We start from the raw sequence: 26,846 nt of genomic DNA on the forward strand, positions 1-26,846 counted from the left end.
AAAAGTGCATCTGATATTCACCAAACTTTCCCTGGTGGAAAATCAGTTACTGCTATATAAAAAACATGCGCACCATAGAATGTTTAGTGAATGTTAGATTTACCACTTCATTAAAAAGACTTTCCCTAAAACCTCTCAAAGAACATATAGCTTGCGTATATCTTTCTTTGCTGTTACCTTTCTCTCATACTTCAGGCACCTTTCACACTTGTGGTTGAAGACCCCGCAGTTGGCTACTCCCAGATACTTAGCAAGCTGAATCATTTTGTGCACATAGTTTGAATGGATCATGGTGCGATTCAAGAAAGTGACAAGATTCCCAACCACTCCCTTTCACTTGAATAGGAGCAGTTGAAGGTTTAGGTTTGTGGCAGAATGCTGTGGTCAACCAAAAGTCTGAAATGACCCAGAGTGTGTGTCTAATAGACAGTAATAACCCATAGAGAGAATTGTAAACGATCAGAACAAATCAGGTTAGTAGTAAGATAATAGCAGCAACTGCAGGTATTAAATTAGAAGGACAGCCATCTGTTGTAGATGAATGTCAGGATGGAAAAAGTTATTTGCATTTGAGTTGTGTTCCCAGAATCATTTTGCATGCAAGGTTTTTTTATGTTTGACTTTATTTGTTTTATTAGTAGTTGTAGTTTATCAATTAGACCCTAAATGACTCATTATATTCTATCATTCAGTTCCATTTCCATTATGCACCCAACAACCAAATTAACTTTAACCCATGACCTGCATTATAGGGTATTGCCATATCATGCATAGCATATTCACACATTTGTCTTTTTATTGCATTCCAATGTTGTGCAGTTTTGATTTATTTTACATTTAAATGTGCTGCCATTTATAAGCTTTCTGCAAGGAAGCAACAATCAGTATTTTTTAACATTCTTCAAAACCTCATAGATGTATATGTACCCTTTGCCTTTTTCAAGTGAACAGACAAAGCTTCCTTTCATGGATAGAATATTTAATGGTTTTATTTTCTTTGTGAAAGCAGTAGCATAAGAGTGAAAAGCATTTCTGAATTAATAATGCATGTTAATTGGATACACCGCTATTAATACAAACAAATGCATTACATGAACAGAATTTAGACCTGCAATTGATGAGTAGCCATTAAGAATAATAGGCAAGGCATCTTCTACCCGATGCAAGCAGGTTCATGACTTTTTCATGGCATTCAGATTCAGGCCAAGTTGCCTACAGGCTAGTGATGTACAGGTGATCTAATGCTATGTTTTCTTCTAATTTTAGAAATAGTCAAGCAGGGCCAAATTTTACAAGTTGCGAAATCTCCATCTGTGATAATGGGTCATTCTGATGCTAGAAATGCTCATAACTGCCCCCGAACAGCGCTAGGTTCTTGCCCCACCATCTCTCCATCATATTGTGGTGGGATCTTGTAATTTGTGGCCAGCTTTATGTATCACATGAGAACAATAGGCGTTAACTAATAAAATTCTAAAGAAGATTGTACGTGGCTTATACAATCTGACAGTAACATGTGTGGCTGTATTTAAATAATGCTGGATAAGTCAGATGTCTTCTCTCTAAAACAAGGCACTCTTCCGTCTTTGTTCCATAAACCAGGTACAAGGGTTCGTATCCAGCTGAAGCATCTTAGAAACCCATCTGTCCTTTCTTGCTCCCTCTACAAACTCATGCAATGTGAGCTGGCCTGGAAAAGAAATACGATTAGAATTGGTATTTTTACGTATCGTTTGTTATTGGGATGAATGTTTTGACATTGGTCATATAATTTGGGGCTGGTTGTATATATTGTACTGTAGGTAGCACTACTTATCTTTTTCCCTCATTGCAAATTAATATTAAGTTCTTGTGATGTGAGAGTATTATCAGTATGAGTAATAAATGTTGATACAACATAGTATTTATTACCATGATTGTAAAAATGTGGCTTCTGTTTAGATTTAAAGTGTATGCAAATCCTGACAATGCATTTGTCTTAATTATATCTGTTCGATAAGAACACAGTTAGCTGTTGAATCTGACTCCAGTGCTGCTCTTTTGATGAGTTACATTGTACATTGAAAATCTCCACCTATGCTATGAAGAGGAGGATGAGACTGTAGGCATAACTCACCGCACACCCTAGGGTGACACTGCTGCTCCTCTAGATCAACATACAAACTGCAATGCAGACCATGTTCTTGTTATATATGTATCAAAGGCACTTTACCTGATGATCCCAGGACTCACCAATCTGTCCAATCGCCAAAAGAAGTTGCTCGAGATAACCATAAAGGCAGGGCCAGAATAGGACCCTAAGCACTTAAAAAACGTTGGTGCCCTGATATGTATGTAATTCAAAATATAAACAATATTAAACCATAATATAAAAGTTTATTTATCGTTAAACAAAACAGTAAGATGGAAAATAATGTTTATTTTTGTATACTTCAACTTTATTTATATTTTAAAAGTTTTCTCCTACTTTTTTTAATTGCAAAGTTCGTTCAGATCCTCAAAATTAATCCTATGTAACACATCTGATTCTATAATTAATAGAGATAAGGCCTCCAGCCTGCCTTGTTGCCTAGTTGTTCTTATGGGATTTTTAATATACTTCAATTGAGAAAATGAACCCTTTTTTTCTGAACTCTCTGAGTGCTCTTGTTAATATTATATATATCTGTATGTAATTTTTTCATTTAATGTGGGGGCCCCTTTTGCAGATCCTGGTTCAGCTGCACCATTTGCAGTATTGCACCATATGGCACATGGACCATGGTAAATTTGGCTATGGAACATTTCTGTGGTGCCCCCTTCCCTTTTATGCCCTAAGGACATGCTTATTTTCCTTAATGGTTAATCCATCCAACAGGCCAGCTTATTGTTTGCAAACCATTTTTGCATACAGCAAATACATCCCGGAACCACCTCCTGATATATTCTCTTTCCCATTCCCATTCTTATTCACATTCATATCCTGGAATGCCTAACCCATAACTTCAAGTACACACCATGTTAATTAAAGAAGAATAGTCACCACTGAGCTTTAACTGAAGGATAACTCTAGCTAAAACTGAGATCACCCACTAATATCCTGGTTGATAATTTAACCTGGAACTATATTGCTGTAAAGTTCTAGCCATAAACCATTGTGCCTCCTTCTATCTAATGATTACCAAATTTTATATGTTTAATAATGGAGGGGAAAGACATAAAAGTGCATGAAGGGAATAATTAAATATAATAATACACAACAAATATGTCACCTTGAAATAAAATAATGGCTGCTGTAGATCTTACCATCACCATTTTCATCCACCAGCTGAAAGATTCTTTCACAAATGTCGTCAGGGCTCAGTAGTTGTGTGTCCTGGTCCCTCTTCCAGTCTTTCTTAATGCTGTAAATAGACTAACATCAAAGTTAATGTTAAGCATAATTTTTTGATATCAGATTTATTTATATAATCCACAGGTTCTTGTTTACATCTCAAAAATAGTTAAAGACTTTTTTCATAAAGTAAGGGATTGCAGAAAATGTGCAACATCCAAGACAGAAGGTTTTCTCTTTTAATGTATTTAGCAGCTTTAAATGTGTTTAATGTTTATTACAATAAACTCATATTTCGCAATCCTCATCAACATTCCAATGAATATATTATTTATACCTTTATTTTAAACAAGGTGTTGTCTCTCACTAGATCTTTGTATTTCTATGCAATGCATGCAAATCTTGGTAACAGTGAGAGGGTCTAACAGGATTCTGCACATAGTTTCTTGAAATCAGTTAAATCAGAGCGTTGGGAATATGGTTGAAAATGTGGTACATTGCTGTAAGGCTGAAATGGACCTTAGGGTATAGCAGCGTTTTTTGTTTGTAAAACGTGTTGGGCATCAGTTTTATTAAATAAATTAGGCTTTAATTGGGCTTTTCAATCTTCAAAGCAAATACAATGTAACATGGTTCCTAATAATTGTATCTTTACCTGGATAATCTCTCTTAGCTCTTTCTTGTCTACACAGCCATTGCCATCCTTATCATATATTTTAAAAGACCATTTCAATTTATGTTCTAGCTTCCCGCGAAGAGCGAGATTCAGGGCAGCCACATATTCCAGAAAATCTATTGTGTTGTCCTGGGAGAGAAACACATTTGTGAATACATATCACCATATTCAAATGTCATGAACCTTGACACTCCTATGGGACAACCCAGGGTTCCCTCCAGGTTGTGACAAACTACAATTTAAGTGGTGGCTAGATAAGAGGATATGCTGTATTGGAGATCTTATGGGATCTTAAGGGATAATATGAGCACTGCTACACTACAGAAAAAATACTCACTCCCACCTTCAGAGATGTTCAGGTTAATGCCCTGACCGTATTTGAAATTTAAACTTAAAGAAGCAATTACCCCCTATCAAAGCACAGCATTTAAAAAGTCATGGTCAGGCTTATCTGAATCTAAGGGGAGAATTTCGGCTGTATATTTAGCTTTATTTGATCCTCGTAAAAAGCTCTTCTATATGTGTGTCAGTTGGAATGTTGAAGAATGGCAGAGTTTTGCGAGCTCAGCTTTGGCTATATCTTGTAATACTTCTCTCATTGAAGCAAACGATAAAGTTCTAATGCCTGGTGGAGTTGCCCATAAATTAAAAGATTCTGGATCAGAATTTACAACCTCATCAATTCAGTCACCCAAATCAATTTATCTAAACCAGGAGTGGGCAAATTTTTTTTACTCATCCAAAATCTGACCTAAAATTTGGCAGACGGGCCGGGCCGTAACGTCATGATGGCATAACCCAGCCCACTCTCCCATTGCAGATCTGGGCCTGCGATGGGAGAGTGGGCGGATTGTTCCCCCCACTTTCTCGAACCCAGGATTTGAGCAGGGGACATGGTCCGCGGCATTGGCCGGTGCCCCCCAAGGGGAGTCAGGAGAAAGACCCTGCTGGGGGCCGCCGCGGCCAGAGACGCGGACCGCTTTATCCGGATAAAAAAGCCTAACGGGCCGTATATGGCCCGGGGGCCATAGTTTGCCCATGTCTGACCTAAACGGTTAGAAACACCCCTATTTGCACAACTAGATGAAGCACTTTCAAAGCCAACTGTCCACTTGATTTTATACACAAATAACAATAGCTTTCTATTTGAAAGCCACTAGTATATCACTGGAATTTACTAAAAACAAACTGAACTGGATCATAAGAAACTGACATGCTTACTCAAAGATTGAGTGAAAATTTTTCATAAAACATGCAGCTCTTGGATCTCTTATCTTTCATCTTAGATAATGCATGAGGAACCTAACGTACAAGCCCCCCCCACATAGAGCCAAAGGAATAACGTTAGAATTAAAACTCATAACAGGAACCAATGTACCAGTGTTTTTTTTTCATTTCTCAAAGACTACTGTACATCAAGATAATGTAATACTGATGATGCAATAGATATTTGAAGAAAAGCCAAATCTTCTCTTCTACTTTTCCCTAATCATTTATCATTTTAGCAATGTTGTTGTGCAAGGTTTGGGGTGTTGATTAAGGATGTGGTACATCTCAGGCTGTGCTAATTCACATATTCATTAGTTGTATTTTTTTGTGTTTGAACTAAAGCTTCTGACTTTTGACAATACAGAACACCTAAACACTAAAAAAAAGTATATAAAACCTCAATTGCAAAATCACTGAGGGTGTATTAAGGAATGTTTTACCCAACACTTATTAAACTTTTACCAATAATCAGCATTTCTCATTGATTTACATTAGCAGGCGGAGTGGAATGGTGATCAATCAGGTGCGTTTGATGGATGTGTGGCAGTTTTGGGAGTAGACAATCATTATCATGTGAGTCACATATCTGGTCATGCAGCAGTGAATTACTAAGGTTAGATGTGTTGGCTGCATTTGTTTTCACTTTTTGGGAAATTCAGAAAATACCTGTTGATCCAACAGAATGTGGTGTCTTTGTCATTTTCATGTGAGCTTAAAAGAATGTACAGATGCTCTTGTCTTTAGTGTGTAAACTGCTAATCACATCAAGTCACTATAAATAGAAAATAATAAAGGTAGACATGTTTGATGTCTAATCTGAGGGACAACAATGACTGCCTCCAGAGATACAATTGTGAAGAATATAAAGGGAAGGAAAGAAGGCTAAACAAAAAGAAACCTAATGCAACTACTACACCTAAGGCCATTACTAGGGTTCCTCTAGAGGTTGCTAGGGGTTCCTTGAGAAAATAGCAATTTGTGACGTTCAGTTCAGTTTAACTATTACCATTATCTTTTTGGCTATCTGTATGCATACTATTCTACCCACTTGCAAGCAATATAATAGGCATTCTTCCTACTGATTACCATGCTAATATACTGTGGGCTGTGATATATGGGATATAGTAATAATCTAAGGCAGAGGTCCTCAAACTACGGCCCGCGGGACGAATATGGCCCGCTGAGGTTGTCCATCCGGCCCGCCGGCTGCTGAGGCTGCCTGAGCCCTGGCTGCCTGCCATCTGCACTCCAGGGAACCCGGTCACGTGACACCACTGTTGCCGGGGTAACGCTGGAGCTGTCGGGCTGAAGCCATCAGGCAGAGAAGGTATGAGCAGAGACTCACTGCTGCCTTCATACATCAGGCTGGTTCTCACTGCAGCACAAATGTACATGATCAATGTACATTTGTAAATAGTATACACATACTATGCACATTGATCATGTACACATGTGCTGCAGTGTGATCCAGCCGATGTATGAAGGCAGCAATGAGTGACAGGTAGCAGACACTGACAAAGTTTTTTAGCAGCCCTTTTTTAATTAATAGTAGTGTTGGGTGTAGGGTAGGGTGTATAAAAAGAAGCAAATTAATGAATTGCTTGAGATTATTCATTTGCATGGAAAATGCAAGATAAATTTGCATTTTCAATACACACAGTGAAAATTCAAATTTATCTGTGCATTTTCCATGCAAAGGAATAATCTCAAGCAATTTTAAAGCCACTTTTTTTTTTAATGATCGGCAAGTGTGCTGTGCATATAGTATTGTTCTTTCATGTTTTTTATACAATAAATACGTTTTGTGCAGTGTGCATAAGAATGTTCTCCTGTTTTTTTTCAAACTATAGTACGGCCCCCCGACAGTCTGAGGGACCGTGAACCGGCCCCCTGTTTAAAAAGTTTGAGGACCCCTGATCTAAGGGGTTCCATACGACCTCAAAATTATTTCGAGGGCTTCTCCCAAGTTAAAAAGTTAAAGAAACATTGACCTAAGGGACGGTAAGAGGCAATCTATTACATTTTATTTTTGGCTCTAGATATGCTATAAATAAGCCCTTCCTCTATGATATATAAGTTCTAATAGTTATGTCATTGGATAAGGAATTCCAAACTATGTCTAAATAAATCAAATTAAACAAAATGGCTTGTAATCATACTAAAGCAGCCTGAAAGAAAACCACTTACCCCATTTCTGTCAAAAGAAGTAAAGACTCGGTCGACAAACTGTGATGCTTCATTATTTGTCGAAATTCCGAAAAACCTTTTAAATTCATGCAAATATAATGCTCCGCTGGGGCACTCTGTGACAAACTTCTTATACATTTCCTGCAAATCTGCCACATCAATTTCCTCCTTAGCAATGCTTTGGTTTTGTCCCATAATGAAGAGTTCCAGAAGTGGCCAGCTTATTTATTGTTACTGTACCATGATGTTATCTGTAAAACTAAACTAGTTTTGATGCTGCAAACAGCCAATCAAATCCTCTGCAGAACTTCCAGCACTTAATGGTAGTGACCTAGTGAAACTGACCAAATCTGATATTATGTGCACAATGGCTGCTTCTTGTCATGATCCTCCCATAATCCCTGCAGTGATCTGCAGCCCAAAAAAGAGACAGCCCTTGAGAAAGAATTATTTTCCTTTTCCAAGAGATTATATATCTTATTATCCAACCAATGTCCTTAGGATGCCTCTGCTAATAAAGGAAATTACATTAGGCTAGTTTATTAGAGATTATAAATAATTCATACAAAATGGAAAAAATGTAAATAAAAAAAATATGTAATAGCATTTTATGTACCTAGCTTCCATCTGTAGTACTGGTTTGTGATTATGTATGTACACGGGGACAGCCATATTGGCTCATTACATATGTGTGCTAAATAATGGTTGGTGTTTTCTGCTTCTTTTCACAATAGAAGTAATCTGTATAACTAAAGAATTTATTATATAAAAGTTTGGACTTTTATTATACCTTTTACTTGATATATATATTCATGAAATACGGTATGCCAATTTGAATCAACTTCATAAATTATTATTTATTTACATAACATATAATACTATACAAAATATAATATACATATATTTTCAAAATATATACATATATTTTCCAACAACAGCATGTCTGTATACAAACTTTTTCTGTTCATTGTAATGAATTACAGGTAGTCCTCGCATTACATACGATACAGAGACTGTAGGTTTGTCCTTAAGTCGAATATGTATGTAAGTTGGAACAGGTACATTGTTTTATTAATGGAAATCAGGACAGATGTTTGTCTCAACATATTAGGCAGTGAGGTGTCAGTTACTGTATAAAATCCTCACTGTGAGTGAGCAAAAAAAAAAAAACTTGTTGGAGCCTAGATATTCATTAACTTCTGGAGCAAGCTGTGATTTAATATGCAAAAAGAAACAACTGCAGAGTTTGCCTTGGTCATTAAAGAGTTACATGTTGCTCAGCTGTGTTTAGCAAAAGATTTCTTCTGCAAGTCATGCAAAACCCCCCCATCAAGCCTCTGTCCTGCACAGGAACTAGCGTTCGTATCTAGGAGTTGTCTGTATGTAGGATGTCCTTAACTCGGGCACTAACTGTACTCCCATAATAGCATCTATAGACCTCACACACCCCATATTTCATACTTTACATGACCATAGAGATTTAATGTTTTTATCCTACATATGGGACTGAGAACTCTTCTTGGTGCGTTTCGCACATCTGCTTCTTCAGGGATATGGAAGTACACACAGAAGAATGAGTAACAGGGACCATAAGGGGTACAGCAGGGGCCTCAATTTTTCAATTAATTTTCCTTATTGATATTGAGTTTTGCAATGCTCTAGCAGTAAAAATTGCTGGAACAAAGAGCAAGGTATTTTCACCATAAGATTATAAAGTATCTGTTCAATAAAGACATTTTAAAGAATAGGCAGGTACGTCAATAATGGAGATGGAGGTTTTCCAGGGTTCTATTGAGGAGAACCGAGTGGTTGTCATCAATGTGGTGAGTTGTCTGGTAGCCAAATTGCAGGCAAGAGGTGGAACACGGTCACATATTTGCAGATCTACACATTCTAGAGATCATCACCCTGCCGCAGAGTGGAATACAAGACAGCATCAATCTGAACATGTGTTGCAAGTCCATTTAGCAGTTTGGCGAAAACTTTAATGGAATTTAATCTAATAGGATGCTATAATGCAGGTGAAATTTTTAATTTGTTATCCAGGCTTATTATTACTCATTGCGCTTCCATTGAGGTTGGTGCTGTAGTGTCTCTGGGTAAGTGGCGCACAAGATCTGCAGTTAATTGATAGTCTGATACGTTTTGTTGGTTCGGTCAGTCTCTTTGCACTCACAGTGGGTCCGTAAATTTTTGGAAGATCTGAACCAAACTTTGTTCTTCTGTCCTGGATATGTCCTGTGTCAGAGTATTTCTGCTCAGGCTTACACACAAGGTTATGGTTAATTCTTGCCAAAGCGGCTGGATGGCTCAAAGATGCAATCGGCCGAGGGGACCTGTTAATGGAACCTTTGGGCAATTCTGGAAATCTGACAAACTGTTGAGAGACATAAAGTGCTAGTCAAAAGAGTAACAATGAAATATCAAATATTACCTAACTGAGCATTAAGAAACAAATGATCTCCAGCAGTTGTTTCTATATTTAGGAACAAGCATAATTATAATATTAAAATCTAACCTTTTACTTTTGCTTTTTCTTTCCTTGAGATTTGGCTTACACCAGAATAAATATTGTTTTGCTTAAATTCAGTCAGACTGCAGTCTGAACAGTACAACTCAAATAACTGACATCCTGTACTGTGATTGGAGAAAATCTTCCTCCAGGGAAGGGACATTGGTAAATGTGTTCTGCAGGGGTGGTCAAAAAGACTTGGGAGCCAGACATTGGAGCTGTAACACTACTCAGCATCTCTGTATAGGGCCCATTTCAAACTTTTGCTTAACTGTCATGTTGTACCACAGGCTCAAATGGGCTCCCAACTGTTGGGAGTAGTTTGGAATAACTTTGTGCACACAGTTACATTACAGTTTTCCCTGGGTGTGCAGTGTCACTTCTGGCAATGTGGTTGCTTTTCCTCCTCTGAAGGAAAAAAACACACTGCAAACTTAAAAGCAACATGTGTAAATGTAATAATTTACGGTATGATTTGCTGCTTTTAGGTGCATAGTAGCAGCTGATTAAGCACCAAGGAGCAACGTACTGCACAGTTTGCAAATGAAAGTTTGAAAGAGGCCATAACCAAGAAGGGAACCCATCAAAATGTATCATCAAAACTTAATAAACTATAAATCTATAAAGACAGCCCTGTATCTTATTATGGATATTATAACATGGATAACCTATTATGATGTTTTTTGGAGACAAGGATCTCCTGGGTTTTAGACATTAAATCCTAATCACGGTTTATATGTTTGTTTTACTAATGTTTTCCAACCGACCTTCTCACAATCCAGAACAGACAACACTTGCACTACGATCACTCGATCATTTCTTTTGACGTTTGACGTTTGTGTTTTTTTCCTCTGGGGATTACTGAATGCCGTCCTTAAGGCTCTCATGGGTTCAAAGTAAACGTTGGCACCGAGAGAATGCCAGACCTGTATGACAATAACGATCGTAAGGTATAATTCTTGTAAAACATAAGCAAACATACACAACTGCAAACTAACAAATTATTTTATTTTAAAAATGAACAGGCAGATATAAAAGGCACAAATAATGTAGCTCTGTAATTGCTATTCTATGCTGTGTATTTTTTTAATTAAGCAGCATAGTTACCTAAATCTGACATGGTATCAGCCTATTGTAAATATTTTACAGAACAGCTAAGAAGGAGGGAGATACAGTACAGGGCGCCAACCATGATCCCTGTTTGCTGGTGGGGAGCAGAATGAATGGTATGGGCTTCTCTATGTACTGTTTCAGTTACAGGATGATGATAGGAAAAGAACCTTTAAAGGAAAGTGAAATTGCAGCAAAGAAAGGTCATTTACCCCTTCTCTGATAGACAGGGCTGTGCTATAGGGAGCTGTGTGGACGGGCAGCATGGCGGTTTGGTGGTTAGCACTAAGCGCTGGGTCCCAGGTTTGAATCTCTTGCTGGGGCATTATCTGCATGGAGTTTGCAGGTTCTCCCCGTGTTTGCATTAGTTTCCTCCGGGTACTCCGGATTCCTCCCAAAAACATGGGGTTAGGTTAACTAGCTATGGCCAAAATTGGCCATTGACTGTGTTAATGACATATGACTATGGTAGAGACATTAGATTGTGAAGCCCTTTGAGGGACAGCTAGTGACATGACTATGGACTTTGTACAGTGCTATATTAATACCGTGTAATAATCCTGTTTGCCTTATCAGCCATTTGTACCAGGAGGCTTTATTATATATAAAAAAAATTACATTTACATAGCTGCACATGTTTTTGAAAGCGCCATAAAACTGGCTTTTCAGAGCTCCAAATGGCTCCAAACAAACATACTTGTACATACGCAGACAGTCAGTTTAATCCTTTATTTTGAACTATGCAGAGTCTAATTACAGTAATTGGTTAAGCCTATTTCTCACTGAAGATGCTACTAAGATACTAAATAAAAGAAGATTAAGGATCCAAGGTCATTGAATAAAATAGGGTTTATATACTGAACCGTTTTATATCCAGGGATAAATAAAACCTTCATCATCTGACCGGTTTGTGAACTTTTGGTATGTATGGCATTATTTAACAAAATTTTCTTTCCTTTTTTTGTTGATTTTTTGTTATTGTTTTCATTATATTTTATGTCTATTTTATCTTTACATTTTTTTATTTTCTATCATCAAAATGAGTCTGAAGATTCCATATGTAATCGTAGAGCAGGTTTACATAATGGGGACATTAGGAGCTCTATTTAAAACTATAGTGGTCAGGTGAAGGATAAAGAGATTGTGGAGTACGTGATGTGTTAAGGTCAGCTTTAAATAGTGATGTTTTTATAAGTTTTGTAAATCTTTTCCTAAACCTCAGATAGCAATATGAAGCCTATCCCTTTTTGTTGGGTGTATTGGGTTATAGAAGAGTTAGATGTTCTGCCAGCAGTAAATATTTCAAACTGTAAATACTTTGCAAAGTGTTTTTAGAAAAGTTTGTGGTGTGCAAGTGTGTGTACTTTTTGCAATAAAAATATTCTCACGGTCAGAGATCTTAAGGAAGAACAAAAAACTGCTGGACGAACTGAGACATTTTTTGTTATATTTTGGACATAAGGCAGCAATCAGCAACAAATATAAAGAGGTCAAATAAAAATTGCTGACCCACTGGTACAGAACCCCAGTTAAATTAGAAAAGATATACTCTCATATTGATGGCAGATGCTGGAGATGTAAAACAGCACCTGGTACGCTCTTACATATTTTCTGGGACAGTCCGGCCCTGGCAGGTTTTTGGGCTGGGGTTGCAGACATAACATTTAAGCTCACAAATACAGACATAATGAATAAGGACGAGTTGGCTCTCCTCCATGTTTCGAGCATGTCAAAAAAGAGGTACAACCATTCTCTACTGCAGCATTTACCGGCATGCTGGAAGCAGGAGAACCTTCCAACGGTAGGCCAATGGCTGAGGAGAGTGCATGATATATACTGTACGAAGGAATTAATCTGGCACAGAGAAAGCAGAAAAGTTTACTGGAACCTGGTAGTATTGGATTCAATATAGCACTACATCAGAATATAACAAGTTACCACCTCAGAATTTTTCCCAATAAAACCCAACAGCTGTACCTGACACCTTACCTTGAGTTTTATTGCTTTAGTGTCCAAAGTTGAAAGGCCTATACTACCAATAAAAAGCCTATATTCAAACTTTTTCCCCACCCTATTCTTGCTCGTTTCCATACCCCCCTTCTCTCTTAGTTTCGTTGTTTTCTTTATTTGTTCACTGTTTTTGTTCTAAACGCAAAATAGAGGTGCTTGGGTTCTCCATGTGATTTCTCCAAACTTGATGTTTACATGTCTGTCACATATTTGTATATTTCTACAGAAAATGTTTATTAGGACTGTTTTTGTTTGAACCTGACTAAAAAAAAAAAAAATGACAACTACTGACCTTGTAAGTTTTACAGTGAAAGCAGGAACTACACTGTAAAAATAAAAATTTGAAGAGGCAGATTGTGTATCAGAAGGAACGGACTAGGTCAGCTATGCAATAAAATAAAATCAACTATCTGTATCCTCACTATTTCCTCACTTCGTTGAAGACTCCGGCATCTTTAACCGGTGCTCCTCTGGGTTCGGGATCTTTGGCTACCTTGACTGGTCAGGCCGGAATGACGTAACTCCCACGCATGCATGTGAATTATTTCATTCCCAGCAGTGGGGTATGCCGGGTATGACAGGTATATTAGAAAAAAATCCAAATAGGTTGGTAAGTTTATTTTGTTGCAGAAGAAACATAATCTTTCCTTTCTGCAATAAATGACTTGTCTGCTCGCCATTTTTTTATGTTATAGGTCCACTATAAAATAAATGTTACAGCAGAATTACAGTGGGAATTATTAATTCATCTAATATCAATTTAATTGTCCAAAAATAAAACCTCTGTTGATGGGCTTTGGGCTTGTGTCTGCATAAAACAGACTGAAGATCCAACTAGGTATATTTCAGTAGTCCATAAAGTGGAACTTTATCATAGAAATAGGAAAATTCCAAGCAGAATGATCTTTGCAGAAAAGACATACTGAAAAATGTTTCTTATTTTCCTTCCCACAAACTTCTTTAGAATGTACATTGTGCTACGCATGCAGTTTACATTTTCTGCATGCCTTTTTGTTGGGATGAATTAACCCCTCTGTGCATGCCAATGAAGCCAGTCCAACATGCCAAATCACAAGAGAAGATGTTGGTGTTGGTAAAAGAGCACATAGACATTGTATCTTTGGAGCAAAGGTAAGTATAGGTGGCTTTGATTTCACTTTAAAGCTCCATTCAGTTCAGACCACCCCCAGTTTTTCTTCCCCTTCGTAGATATATGAATAACCTTTTTGTGCATGCCAATGAGGCTGTCCAAAGATGCCAAATCAGGAAAAAGACTAAGAGGAGATGTTGGCATTGGTAAGAGAGCATGTGGACAGTCCATTTGGAGCAGAGGTAACTATAGGTGGCTTTGATTGTTATGATTCTGCAATCCCCAGCTGTTGTCCATAATCCCAGGTTCACTTAAATCTGCCAAGAGGGGAATCCCTCTGACATTTCCTAACTGCTTCTAGAATAATCATCCCTAGAAGTTGGCACACATCTTCAATGTCATTACAGTATTGGCTGTAGGACTTTATCACATTAAATAGTTAATAGCAGTGAATGACGACTTAAAGAATTGTTTTCTTTTTTCTTGGACGACCTCCTGGTCATTCTCATGGTCATTTAACTCATTGTGTTTTGTTTTCTCCAAACTGCTGCAAAGTGTAAGGCTATTTTTTCAGACTGACTAAATTATGTAGCTACCTCCCATTGGCTGTTCAATGACGGGGTCCTTACAGGCTCCAACTGCAGTGGTAAATACATCACAAAGAAGGGCAGGAAGACTACTAGTTGGCAGGGGGCCTGAACTTTTCTAATAGAAGAAACAGGTGCCATGGAAGGTCACGTGTCAGGTACTTAAAAAAAAAGGTTTTTGAAGGCCCTGTCTCTTTAGAAATTCTCTTCTTTTTTCCTATTCTGATAACCACCAACTACAGGAAAGAAGAAGAAATCTTTCAAACAGGAAGACCAACATCAATCAAAATCTGAGAGAGGTTCTAAATTTTGGCCCACTGGGTTTCTACTTTCAGCTGGGATGCTGATTTTAATCTTTTTTTACAGATGACCACCAGAGGGAACCTTTGTCAATCTAAATATAAGTATAGTAATCACAGCAGGTAGCTACAAAAATGTAAAAAAACAACATAAAAATATAGTTCAGGACAACAATACAACACTAACTGAAACACTAACTGAAAACAAGTAGCCCAAACCCCCGCCATCATAGCTTTTCTTTAAAATCCACTCCCTTGCTTTTTAAGTTCTGGTTTAATAGTTTAAAAACCAGTGTCAGATTTCTTTTAATCCCACTGTTCCCAGAGGGTGTGATTTAAGTTTCTCTTCTTATAGTTGGGATTCATTGAAAACAGAAGAAGATGCATCTGGAGCTCTTCTTTTCTGATGGCCAAAGTCCATTTTCTGAGCTAGACCTTGTAATAACCCTATAAAGTATATATTTACAGAATGAAATTCTTTGTAACGCAATATTCCGCACAGCTGTCTTGATTTTCCAGGTTGATTTGGAAAAACAGGTAGGGCGAGTACTGAATATACAGAAATTTAGGATGAAAAAATGAATTTAAAGGGAAACTCCTGTCTTTTAATATACAAAAATTTAAAATACAAAACTTTCTGATACATAAATTAATGTCATGAGCTTATTAACTGAACAGAAACATATAGTTTTGTTGGTGTTAACCGAGTTTAACTTTACAGTAATTCAGTAATTAAAGTGGAACTAAACCTAAAAAAAAAAAAAGTAGTCAGGAGGCAAATATTTTGGCAAAGGAGAAATACACAGACTCTTTTTAAAAAAAAAGAAAAACAAACCAATAGATTTTTGTTAGCTGGGCTCTGTTCCCAGCACCTCGGAGAACATAGATGCCATGGACAGTGTTACATCACCAATGGCTTAAAAGTAATGTAGTGAACCTGGAAGATGGCAGCAAAGATGGTGAGTTTGGGGGAATCCTGCAGTGACAGGATCTTGGACCTGAAAAGGTAATCACGTTGTGCATAGTTGCCTATTATGGCAAAAACTCCAATGAAAATAGCTCTGTATTAAACAAGGATGCTACTGGAAGGTCCTGGTCTACATCAGTGCTTGCCAAGATGGTCTTGGGTGCCAATGGAAAAAATAACATAATAAAATAATATCAATTGAAGGACGCCTTTTCTTCTTTGTTTTCTATATCATGAGACAATGCATATGGTAGAATGTCCTTCCCCTGGAATAGTGTAGTCACAGTGATTTAAATATGTTAATTCCTAATGTTGGTGCTCCATTTTGGATAATGCAGCTATATAGACCTAGAACAGGTTTGGTAACTCCCAACATGAGGATATAGATCCAATAAATGGATGTGTATATGTGGAGACATATATATGTGCGGAGACACACATATATATATATATATATATATATATATATATATACACGTGTAAAGATTTTGGACATCTCACCTATTAGTGAGTATTCATTCACCTATTACCTAGTATTCATTGTGTTTCTTATACACCGTGAATAAATCTAGTTTTTGAAGACAATTGCTTGTTGAAATTCCATAATGGAGTGAGCATCACCAATATTAATTGGAGAAGGACTGAATATTACTGTGGAGAACATATATGGGACACCACCATCTCCATATGTTGTAATTTTAATCCCACCTTCTGCCTGCCTTCATACCAAGGGAATAAGCATAACGGTAACTTGAACAACTACTTTGGTATGTATTGAAAGATTTGATTATATTGAAAAAAATTATTGTATAATGGTATTGTATTTTGTATCATGTAGTAGTGCTGATACACCTACAATCTGTACTTATTACATCCCTGAGGGAGCGGACATAGTCTGCGAAACGCTTCGGATGATCTCAACATATGTATTGTGTACAATGTATTTAGCCTATGTACCGTATGTTAGAATGTCAATCAGACTCTTCCTGAAATTTGGTATATGGAAAGAGGCATGCATATTTTAATTGTCACTTTGAATGAAGGAAATAAAAAATCTATGATATTTTTATGATATTTACAGCTGTTAAAGTCCAGTCATTTCTTTGTTTTTGTATTCTCTAATGTATATTGGGGATGTTGGCAGTATTGTAATTGTTTGAAAACCAGACAATACAAATGATGATACATGGGAAAAAACTTACCGATCTCACTGCGCATGCGTGAGATCGGCAATTTTTTTCCCTTTTGACAAAAGGGCTCCTTCTGGGCATGCCTGAGTTTTTCGGGCATGTGCAGAAGGAGTACCCAAGAGCCTCCTGGGATGCATGACGTAGGTATCTTGGGAGGCTATGCGTTCCCATTTATTCTCTATTGAATTAGAGGGCAGTACTGCACCCTTTTAAAAAAAAAAAAAGAGGGTGTTGCACGTAAAAAAAACAAACAGAATTTTTACTAAACATAAAAGGGTTATCTACCCTTCTATGTAAAGTGAAAATTCTGAGTTTAAGTATGCTTTAACAGGCAACCGGTGACTGTGAGCAGAAAGGCTATAAAGGCGTATCAGCAAATAGCAGGGCAAGATAAAACCAGCGACTAATCTGCTTCTAAAATTCCTTTTAAAGGTGCACAGCCTCAGAGTAATACTGAAAATGAAACAGGAGTTACAGGACTTTTTTTTTTCTATAATATCTCCTGAAAGATCGGATAACTACTTACCGTCAGAGGATAAATGGGACCACCATTGCTCTGTGACAACTTTGGTCGAGGGACTAGGCCAGACTGGTTCATCCGAGGAAGGATTTTTCTGCAAGAAGGACGTGAAGGCTATGTTACATAATGTCTGCAAAAACTGTATTTCACAACTTGGTTTCATTTTAGCAAGCACCCATTTTAATTACACACAATGATAGACAAGTATGAACAAAATGATGTGTCATGCTGGCATAGTCAGCTGGGAGTTCCAGCATCCAAACTAACTCATCAGACTTGGAAGTTGGAAGTTGAGTAAAAAAAACATTTTTTTAGGTAGTAGTCAATAAAATGGACCTAGAATCAGATACAGTTGATCGAAAATCCGGCCATCGATAATCCATATCCTTTAGTTTTCCGGCATGAATTTCAGATCGAATTTTCAATACAGGGACTGCATTACACTGTTTGGCCACTTATGTTTTGATGGCGCTGTTCTGCAGAAACAGCTGTTAGGTCTTGCTTGATACACCAAATACACCTTGAGACATCTCTGCTGCCTGCTCCCTGGAACTGTGCCAGATGTCCGCGGGTGCTGCGAGAGTAAGGATGGCCTGTGTGTGGAGGTGGGTATAACTTTTAAAAATCCGGCACTCCTCGGTTCTGGAGTTTACCAGATTTTTGAATGTCAACTGTATAATGCTTCCCCTCTCCACAGCAGACATATAGAGCCTGATTTGTTAAAGCTCTCCAAGGCTGGATAGAATACACTTTTATCAGTGAAGCTGGGTGATCCATCAAATTGGCATGGATTGGGTCCAGGATTGAAAACATTTGCTAATAAATAGCAAATGACTTTTAAGAAATCCATTCCAGGTTTGCTGGATCACCCAGCTTTACTGATGAAAGTGTATCTTTTCCAGCCTTGGAGAGGTTTTAATAAATCATGGGCAGAGCATTTGCAGATTGCTTCCTTCCATATGGTGATACTGAATTTCAGAAATATATTCATGGAAGTCTAGTAAATTTACTGCAAGGTGCACTTTAAAGTGAGTAAAGACAGGGAATATCTTCCTGAAAAGGAGTCTCAGTGGACTCTCACAGTAAAAATTGATTTAAGAAGGCTGGTCTTACATCTCCTTTGAGTTGTTTAGCCAATTTAAAGTTTGTACACACAAACTGGTTTCTTTTTCTTTTATATTTCTTCTCTTAGAACCTCTTCCCCGATTCATAGCACCTATTCCAGGCCTTAACTTCCTCCTGGTTTCCCATAATGCCACCCTGCAGATTCTTGGCTTGGATATTGGCTCCATAACCTTCTCTGATCATGCCGCAGTTACAATAGAGGTCTCTGGTTCATGGAGACTCAATGAGACACTTGCCTAAAGCCCCGGGACTACTTGAAAGGGTTGAGGAAGAACTTACTTTTTTTTTTGCCAGTAATGAAGGATCTACAGATAACCTGCCCCACATTTGGGAAGCTCACAAATGCTTCATTAGAGGGTTGTTCATACAGCAGGGCAGCAGACTTAAAAGACTAAAGAAGGTAAGGCTATATTTTATTGCAAGGAGACATTATTGCAAGAACTTCACCGCCTAAAGATGTTACACAAAAGGCTCCCAGCAGCTGACCTAGAAGCCCGACTACATTCCACTCGTACACAAATCAACTCCCTCTATAGGGAAAAGTCACAACTGCTCAGATGCAAACGCTTTTACTACAAACATGCCAATCACTGTGGTAGGGCACTGGCACGAGCACATAAGTCCAAGAGAGCGACCATGTATATTTCCAGTGTCAGAACGCCCACGGGTACAATAGCACACCCTACATCCAAAATAGCTCAGACATTTCAAGAATACTACTGGCAACTCTATAATTTGCGAACAGACCCTGGAGGTGCGACTCCCCCGAAACGGTTGAGCAAAATTCAAGAGTACCTCAGTGCCTCGGACTTGCCGACGCTGTCACCCGAAATCATAGAGACATTGGATAAACCAATAACATTGCTCGAGCTGCAGGCAGCAGTGTGCCGTGCGGCTACAGGAAAGGCGCCCGGTCCAGATGGCCTAACATTAGCTTATTAAAAGCATTTTTTTCACATCTTTGGCCCATACTTGGTCACAGCACAAAATGCGCTCTCTAATGGCCACGGCCTCCCCCAAGATGCATTAGCAGCCCACATCTCGATCATACTCAAACCCGAAAAAGATCCCCTCCTCTGCTCCAGCTATAGAGCAATATCTCTACTTAACAGCGACTTGTAGTTATTCGCTGGAAAATTAGCACAGACTGGCCACAGTACTGAACGGCCTCATTCACCCCGACCAAAGCGGATTCCTCCCTTTAAAGGAGGCCAGGGACAACATGATACGCACATTAGATGTTATTGATTACGCACAGAGCCATAGGGTCCTCCTGATGCTCCTCTCCACAGATGCGGAGAAAGCATTCGACCCGGTGGACTGGATGTTTCCCTGTACCACTTTGACACACTTGGGCACCCACCTCGCATCTTAACCTGGATTGGGTCATTATATATTTATCCCCTAGTGCTAGAGTGCAAATCAACAGCGAGCTTTCACAGGCATTCCACATCGCCAATGGGATGAGACAGGGCTGCCCCCTGTCCCCCCTATTGTTTGTGTTGACCCTGGAGCCCTTCCTACGCTTGATATGCGGACATTGAAAGAATACAGACCGGCTTGAATGAACACAAGGTAGCTCCCTATGCAGGTGATTTACTTTTCTATGTCACTGCTCCAGTAACTTCCCTACCTAACCTCACACAAGAGCTGCAAAGGTTTGCTTCACTTTCCAACTACAAAATAATCCTGCAAAAGTTGGCGCTGAGTGTTACTCTTTCCCGGGCAACTAGGGAGGTGTTAGCCCCCTCTTACCCCTTTAGGTGGTCCACCACGGCCATTTCTTATCTGGGCATCCAGATTCCTGCTAATTTGATACAAGTAGTTGATCTCAACTTCATACCGCTGCTCAACTGAGTCCGGAAGGATCTACAGAGGTGGAAGCAGTTGGCTTTCACCTGGTTTGGGAGGTGCAACGTGCTAAAAATGATTATGCTAGAAATGCTAAATGCTAAAATGTTATGCCTAGGTTGCTGTACATGCTACAAGCCCTTCCTGTACGTATCCCGAACTACGTATTGCGAAAGTTCTGCTCTGAATTCATAAAGTTTATCTGGCACACAGCATCACCTAGAATTAGGATGACAGTGCTGAGACTCCCTAAAGCCAGGGAATGGCATTTTCCGATCCAGTACTGTACCATCAAGCTGTACATTTGTTCAGACTTTTGGACTGGTGCACCAATGGTAGCTCTAAGCTTTGGGTTGGACTAGAAGACGCATGCTCGAGTGCCCCGATAGACACTCTGGTCTGGGCGCCACCGGTGGCCAAGACCACTATTGCCAGACACCCATTGATTGGTGTGACCCTAAAAGTAGTCTCCAATTACTTCACCTCCCAGAACATAGCCATGTACCAATCCCCCCTAACTCCAATTTTAAGCAACCCTGAGTTTCTTTCAGGACTCTCTGATCCAATATTTTGCCAATGGCGCAAATTAGGGATTTACAGAGCATCACACGTCCTTCACAACGGGGATTGGATCCATTTACCAACCCTGCAATTGGACAGGGAACTCCCTTCATTGTCTTCTTGGAGCCACATACAACTCACATATATTTTAAGGTTTCAGCCACGACCCTGCTCATTTGTCTGATCCCTATTGCCCATAGAGGCCTTGTGCACTGCCAGGCGCCATGCGGGGTATGCTTTCTTACGCTTACCAAACGCTGTTGGCAGTACACACTCCTGATTCCCTCCAGTTTGTGGCTAAATGGGAAGCTGATTTAAATGTACACTTTACTGATGAGCAGAGGGATATGCTACTCCATTTCTGTCATAAGGCGTCTATATGTAATAAATATCAAAAGACCAATTATAAACTGGCTACCTGCTGGTATAGGACGCCTGTGAAACTCGCTAGGCTCCTCCCACAGTCAGACAGCACCTGCTGGAGATGTGGAGATGCACAGAGTACATTACTTCATATTTTTTGGGAGTGCCCCAAACTGCAATTCTTCTGGACCACGGTGGCCGAAGGTATTTTGAAACTCACGGAGGTGGACATCAGAAACAATCCGGTTATGGCACTTCTCCACATCTCAGACGTATCCCGAAAAGGGGTATAAGAATTCTCCACTGAGGCACTGAAATGCAGCTAAATCCTGCATTCCAGCTTTTTGGAAAAGTAGCATCCTCCGGACTGTGGAACACTGGCTGAGAAGGGTAGCTGACATTCATCAGATGGAGGACTTGATCTCCACTGATACCAAGAGAGCAGATAAATTTGCCCAAACTTGGTACCATTGGATCCACTTTACTACCACTGTGGAATATACCAGAATGCTACAACACCCCTAATCGAATTCTTAACAATCCTTTATGGGTTAAAATTTGTTTCATTGTTTGACAATATATTGAGTGTGAGTTTGACTACACAGCTGATGAGAACCAACCTGGATTAAAGGTTTATATAGTATGCTGCTTTTGGTAATTACAAAGCATAGGATTTGGTTCCAAAAAAGCGAAAGCCTTTCTAAATCCAGGACTGCTGAGAACTATTCCACTGCAATCAATGCACAATAGCTCATAAAACAAAAGAAATAGCAAATGTTTTGGGTAACACAGACAAACAAGCTTTTTAAATGTCCTCCAGACTGTTTCTTTGTGATAAGCACTGGCTTAGGAACGGCCTTGAAAATAGGGCTAATAAACTTTATAAAGGTCACAAGAAAAGCAATCCAATCATACTTCGTGTCAATAAATTACATAAACAAATGACAATAAAAGTACATAAATCTGTGGCCCCCAATGGAAGCCAATGAAAGAGTGCACATTGCATGTGCCAGAGAAGAGCCCAAGCAATAAAAGCAAAAGCTGACATTCACCAACAAGTTTAATTCGGTGTACAGAATACAGACTACAGCTCGGTGAACATTATTTAAAGTATCAATCAGTTATCTGTCAACCAACTACTATGAAAATCGGCTCAAATAGAAGCCCATTGTAAAAGTACACAATGGGGAGCATCTCAATTGGCTGGTGGTTGTTGGAAGGGGTACTACCTTTAACAACTAGAAGCCAATGGTCAGTGGTGGTCCAATGGCTTGGAATTTTTAAAACGTTGATTGGGTTTGAATTTAGAAACACAAGAACAGGCAAATGATATAGATTAGGAGCAGATGCGCACCATTTAGAAAGCAGCTGGCAAGACTGGCGAAGGAAAAATTATTTTTCACTTGAGATTCCCAAGATTAGGATGAAAACTTGTCAAGCAAAGTCCTAAAATTTGCCACAATGTAAGATAGAACTATAGTTCCACAATGAATATTTGCAATCAGGCAGTATTTTTTTGGGGAAGGGATAGTCGTATCCTTACTGCAATAAAACATACTTACCTGTCTGTTAGGAATATTTTTTATAAAGTATACTGAGGTTTGCATGTGCAGCTCAGTGTAGGATGCCGGGATATGACAGGGGGTTGAATAAATTCCTGGCAATTCAAGATGGCTAGGGATCAGAAACGCAGAGGAGAACTGGGTGAGGGCAGTGGTCCCTGCAATGTAACAAGGACAGGTGAGTATATGTAAAAATTTGCAATCAGGCTGGTAAGGTTTTTTTCATTGCAGAAGGGACACCATCTTCTACAATAAAGAACCTACCTGGTCATAATTTTTTAATGTAAGGGTTTAGTTCTGCTGTAAGATGCAGTGGACTTGAATCCCCTTCCTATTGCCTAGTAATGCTTAGTGTCAGGGGGAAAAAATATGGAAATCTAATAGACATTCAATGCCTATAATTTGAGACTATGATTTGAGGACTCGGCAAAAGCTCCCCGCCTCCATCAAAAGCTTCACTTTAAGGAAAATGACTGAAATGGAATATAATTGAACTTATTTTTATTGAAAAGGAAAGCATTGTCTCTCATATATTGTCGAGTGAAGGAGAGGGAGAGGTTTTTTTTTAGTCTAAACACGCTTTATTTTCTAGGCTAACAACTCTCATACATACATACATACTAAACATTATTGTAAATTAATGTTGTCACCCTAGGACAGGAAGGGTATTACGGATTGTATCACCAGGTAAAATTATGGATAATAAAACCTGGGAAAAGACAAAAAGAAAAACAGGCAGTATATCTAAGGACTAGTACATACAAATAACTAGTATACACATTGGGTCTCTAAAATTTTGGGGTGCTTATATTAGGAATTAGCAAATTACTAAATGGTCTTCCTAAATATTTTAACGGGAATTTTATTGAGATAGAAGTAAGATTTGTAAATGGTGGTACATTCAGTTATAGTTTGCACATTTCCGTTTGCTTTATTACTAAATCCACGTATGTGCAGCCTCTGACTACAACGATAAAACGGCTACAGGAAACAATCATGTGGTCTCTAGAGCAAGAATAGCTTGTGTTCAGTCAGTAAACAATGACATTGTAGAGGACACGTTGCTCTGCTGACCTTTTGCTCCACACCATGTGATTTCCTCCTCTTCTTCTTTCGGTCACTAAAACGACATTACTCAGCGAGCCAAGCCCATTTCATTTTATTATGTATTAGCTGACATCCTCAGAGTCCATAGTCATGACATAACTGTCCTACACAGGGGCTTACAATGAACAGTCTCTACCATAGTCATATGTCATTACCGTAACAAAAGACCAATTTCGGGAGAAGCAAATTGACCTACCTTGCCATATGGAAGAGGAAACACCCTATAGATAGCGTTTAGAATCTGGGACTACATGTTCTACTTAATTTGGGCATTGCATTGAGGAACAGGAGGCTTCACAAAATAGCTTTTATTATAAGGATTTAACATTTGGAGCCTCCAGCATTTTGGTTAGTTTCATGTGATCAGTTTTCTCAGGTCGGGTCATTTAATCACTTCTGCAGATGTCAGAAGTTGGTCCCAACCCTCTCATCATTGGGTTATCTGTTGTCCCTTGGAGCTTAGCACCAAAATTCTTACAGGATGGATAGTGGTGAGATAGTAGGACATTTCTGTTTCAGAATGGCCACTGGTGTATATTTTTGGGTTACGGGATGTGAAATCTCAGCTGGTAGTAACCAAGTAAACTGCAGATCAGAGACTCCCTGTTCCCGATCAGCTTGGGTTGAGTGCAATGGAGGCATTTGAGATCTAATCAATCCCTGATATGGACGTGACAGGTCTAAGACTAAAAAAAAAACAAAAAATTGGAATATTTACAGGGTCGATTTTTGATAATCTGCTCTTAGTTGCAGATAAAACTTTTTTGGGGGAAGAATCGGGTGGTGAGACTTGGAATGAGTGGTGAGGAATTGAAACACTTGACAGGTTTGCTGTATCCTATTAGGGTTTTGTTCTGTTATTAGTCATCAACAGTGAGAGAAAATCTCAGATTCTAATTTACCACCAAAATAATGATAGGGGAAGCATTTTCCAGTGGTGACACCGGTTCTTCCAGTTATTTTACTTTAGTTTAGTGAAGCTATAGTGAAGCTTTTGCAGACTGGAGTGGACTAAGTATATTCAGGGCTCAGAGAAAATATGTAGAATGAAAATGGTCATTGGACTGAGGACATCTAGCACAGAAATTGGAAATTGGGAAAATTACTGAACTGAAATACAATATGGTGCTGTTATTGTATCATTTATTAAGCTATTCTTTTTTGATTGTTATTTGTGCTTTCTATCTAAATTTTTTATATATAGAATGCAGTTCATAAACCTTTAAACACTCACATGCTTTGATTTTTGTCACTCGACCTCCTCGTAAGGCTGAAGATAACATCTTGAAGTTCTGATGTGTGAACAAGACTCCTGGGTAGGGCCGGCTCCTCATGTGTCATAATTCTGAAAAGAAATCATCGTATGAGCAAGAAGGAAATACCCTAGTATTATATGACAACATGTTGTTGAGAAATAAAGAACATAATAACAGTTTAAACACTTTTGTTTAAATGGAATTTAGTAGTAACCTCAGATTTTCTGAATATTGAAGATATTACTTATTACTGCATGTACTGTATAACCTGAAGAATATGTCTAGCAAATCAACTCACTTGCAAAGGATTTACATACACTTTCTGTTTCATCTATGGTAAAGAAATGATAGAAAAGTTCACCTGTTAGGGCGCACATAACAAAATTAAACTAAAGGCAACATTAAAGAGTAGGCACACTTCCAAATTAAGTCACTGTTATCTATTTCTCCCCATTTGTAAGAAAGATATGTAAAAGGCACTCCTTATCTGGGGTGTGTTATTAGGTGTATACTCCAAGGTGTCTTTGGATTTTGTACCCATGAGTAAAGAGTTGAGCAATGCTGCACATGTGCCAAGTCTTCTTTAGCCTCCAGTTCCTATTACTCTCTATGGGACCTGGATTCAAAAGTAGAGCAGACACATGCTCAGCATCCATCTGCTTGTTTGTTTATGAAGAATTGCTGTGGGCAGCAGTAAGTATCCACCTAAAAGCATATTCAAGAAAGTATTCCCCTACACGCTGACTCCATGCAGCCCCCTGCTGCCATCTTGCCACCTTACACGCTGCAAACTGGCACAGATGCCATACACTCTTTAAGGTTCTGAATCACATGGATCCCATCACACTTTTCTCCTCATCATTGCGGGGTACTCAATCTCAACAAGAAATTTTTTGCACTGGTCAACAAGTATTATTGGTCTCAATCAATAATTGATCACCTAAAAAAAGCAGCACGGCGAAACACGTCAGAACAAGAGATACATATCTTTGATCGCTATTTATTATGATCGCTAGTTATTGGTCCACTTATCTCATGATATCTGAATAGGTATGACCATTTACTACAACTGTTGCACTTTGTTAATTGCGTGAAATTTACAATACAAATGTGTTTTGCCTAAAAACCCCAGCTTTTCTCTCTACTTCTTTAATTACAGGGGAACCTCCTCTTAACTACAGGAGGGGTAGAATGGATAGCTATACTTTAGTTAAAAGTGCACAAGTAGTGGTTCCCATGTGGCTCCTAGGCAGCCAACAACCTGCTGATCAGTCTCCATCACCTCTACATT

General features: G+C 38.7%; 2 protein-coding genes across 2 annotated transcripts; both read right to left on the minus strand.

The window, feature by feature from the left end:
• Positions 1 to 1,014: 1,014 nt before the first annotated feature.
• LOC140338629 (guanylyl cyclase-activating protein 2-like) lies at positions 1,015 to 7,640 on the minus strand. The gene is made up of 4 exons (XM_072422915.1): positions 7,446 to 7,640; positions 3,969 to 4,118; positions 3,286 to 3,394; positions 1,015 to 1,690 (listed from the first exon to the last, which is right to left on the minus strand). The coding sequence occupies exons 1-4, from the start codon at positions 7,638 to 7,640 to the stop codon at positions 1,563 to 1,565; spliced, it is 582 nt and encodes a 193-aa protein (XP_072279016.1). The 3' UTR covers positions 1,015 to 1,562.
• A 642-nt stretch (positions 7,641 to 8,282) lies between these two features.
• On the minus strand, positions 8,283 to 25,733 carry LOC140338630 (uncharacterized). The gene is made up of 4 exons (XM_072422916.1): positions 25,534 to 25,733; positions 17,737 to 17,824; positions 10,725 to 10,883; positions 8,283 to 9,822 (listed from the first exon to the last, which is right to left on the minus strand). The coding sequence occupies exons 1-4, from the start codon at positions 25,638 to 25,640 to the stop codon at positions 9,484 to 9,486; spliced, it is 693 nt and encodes a 230-aa protein (XP_072279017.1). The 5' UTR covers positions 25,641 to 25,733; the 3' UTR covers positions 8,283 to 9,483.
• Positions 25,734 to 26,846: the final 1,113 nt, after the last annotated feature.

The sequence above is a fragment of the Pyxicephalus adspersus genome, chromosome 9, assembly GCF_032062135.1.
Source record: "Pyxicephalus adspersus chromosome 9, UCB_Pads_2.0, whole genome shotgun sequence".
Classification (NCBI taxonomy): Eukaryota; Metazoa; Chordata; class Amphibia; order Anura; family Pyxicephalidae; genus Pyxicephalus; species Pyxicephalus adspersus.

What these genes read in the sequence shown, in the direction of transcription:
- LOC140338629 (XM_072422915.1), bottom strand. Translation starts at nt 7,640, where the DNA reads ATGGGACAAAACCAAAGCATTGCTAAGGAGGAAATTGATGTGGCAGAT. An exon ending in CTTCTTTTGACAGAAATGGG is followed by an intron (nt 4,119 to 7,445) that starts GTAAGTGGTTTT and finishes TTTCTCTCCCAG; the next exon opens with GACAACACAATAGATTTTCT. An exon ending in AGCTAAGAGAGATTATCCAG is followed by an intron (nt 3,395 to 3,968) that starts GTAAAGATACAA and finishes CTTTGATGTTAG; the next exon opens with TCTATTTACAGCATTAAGAA.
- LOC140338630 (XM_072422916.1), bottom strand. Translation starts at nt 25,640, where the DNA reads ATGACACATGAGGAGCCGGCCCTACCCAGGAGTCTTGTTCACACATCA. An exon ending in AGTGACAAAAATCAAAGCAT is followed by an intron (nt 17,825 to 25,533) that starts GTGAGTGTTTAA and finishes TCCTTCTTGCAG; the next exon opens with AAAAATCCTTCCTCGGATGA. An exon ending in CTGTTCTGGATTGTGAGAAG is followed by an intron (nt 9,823 to 10,724) that starts GTCGGTTGGAAA and finishes GTCTCTCAACAG; the next exon opens with TTTGTCAGATTTCCAGAATT.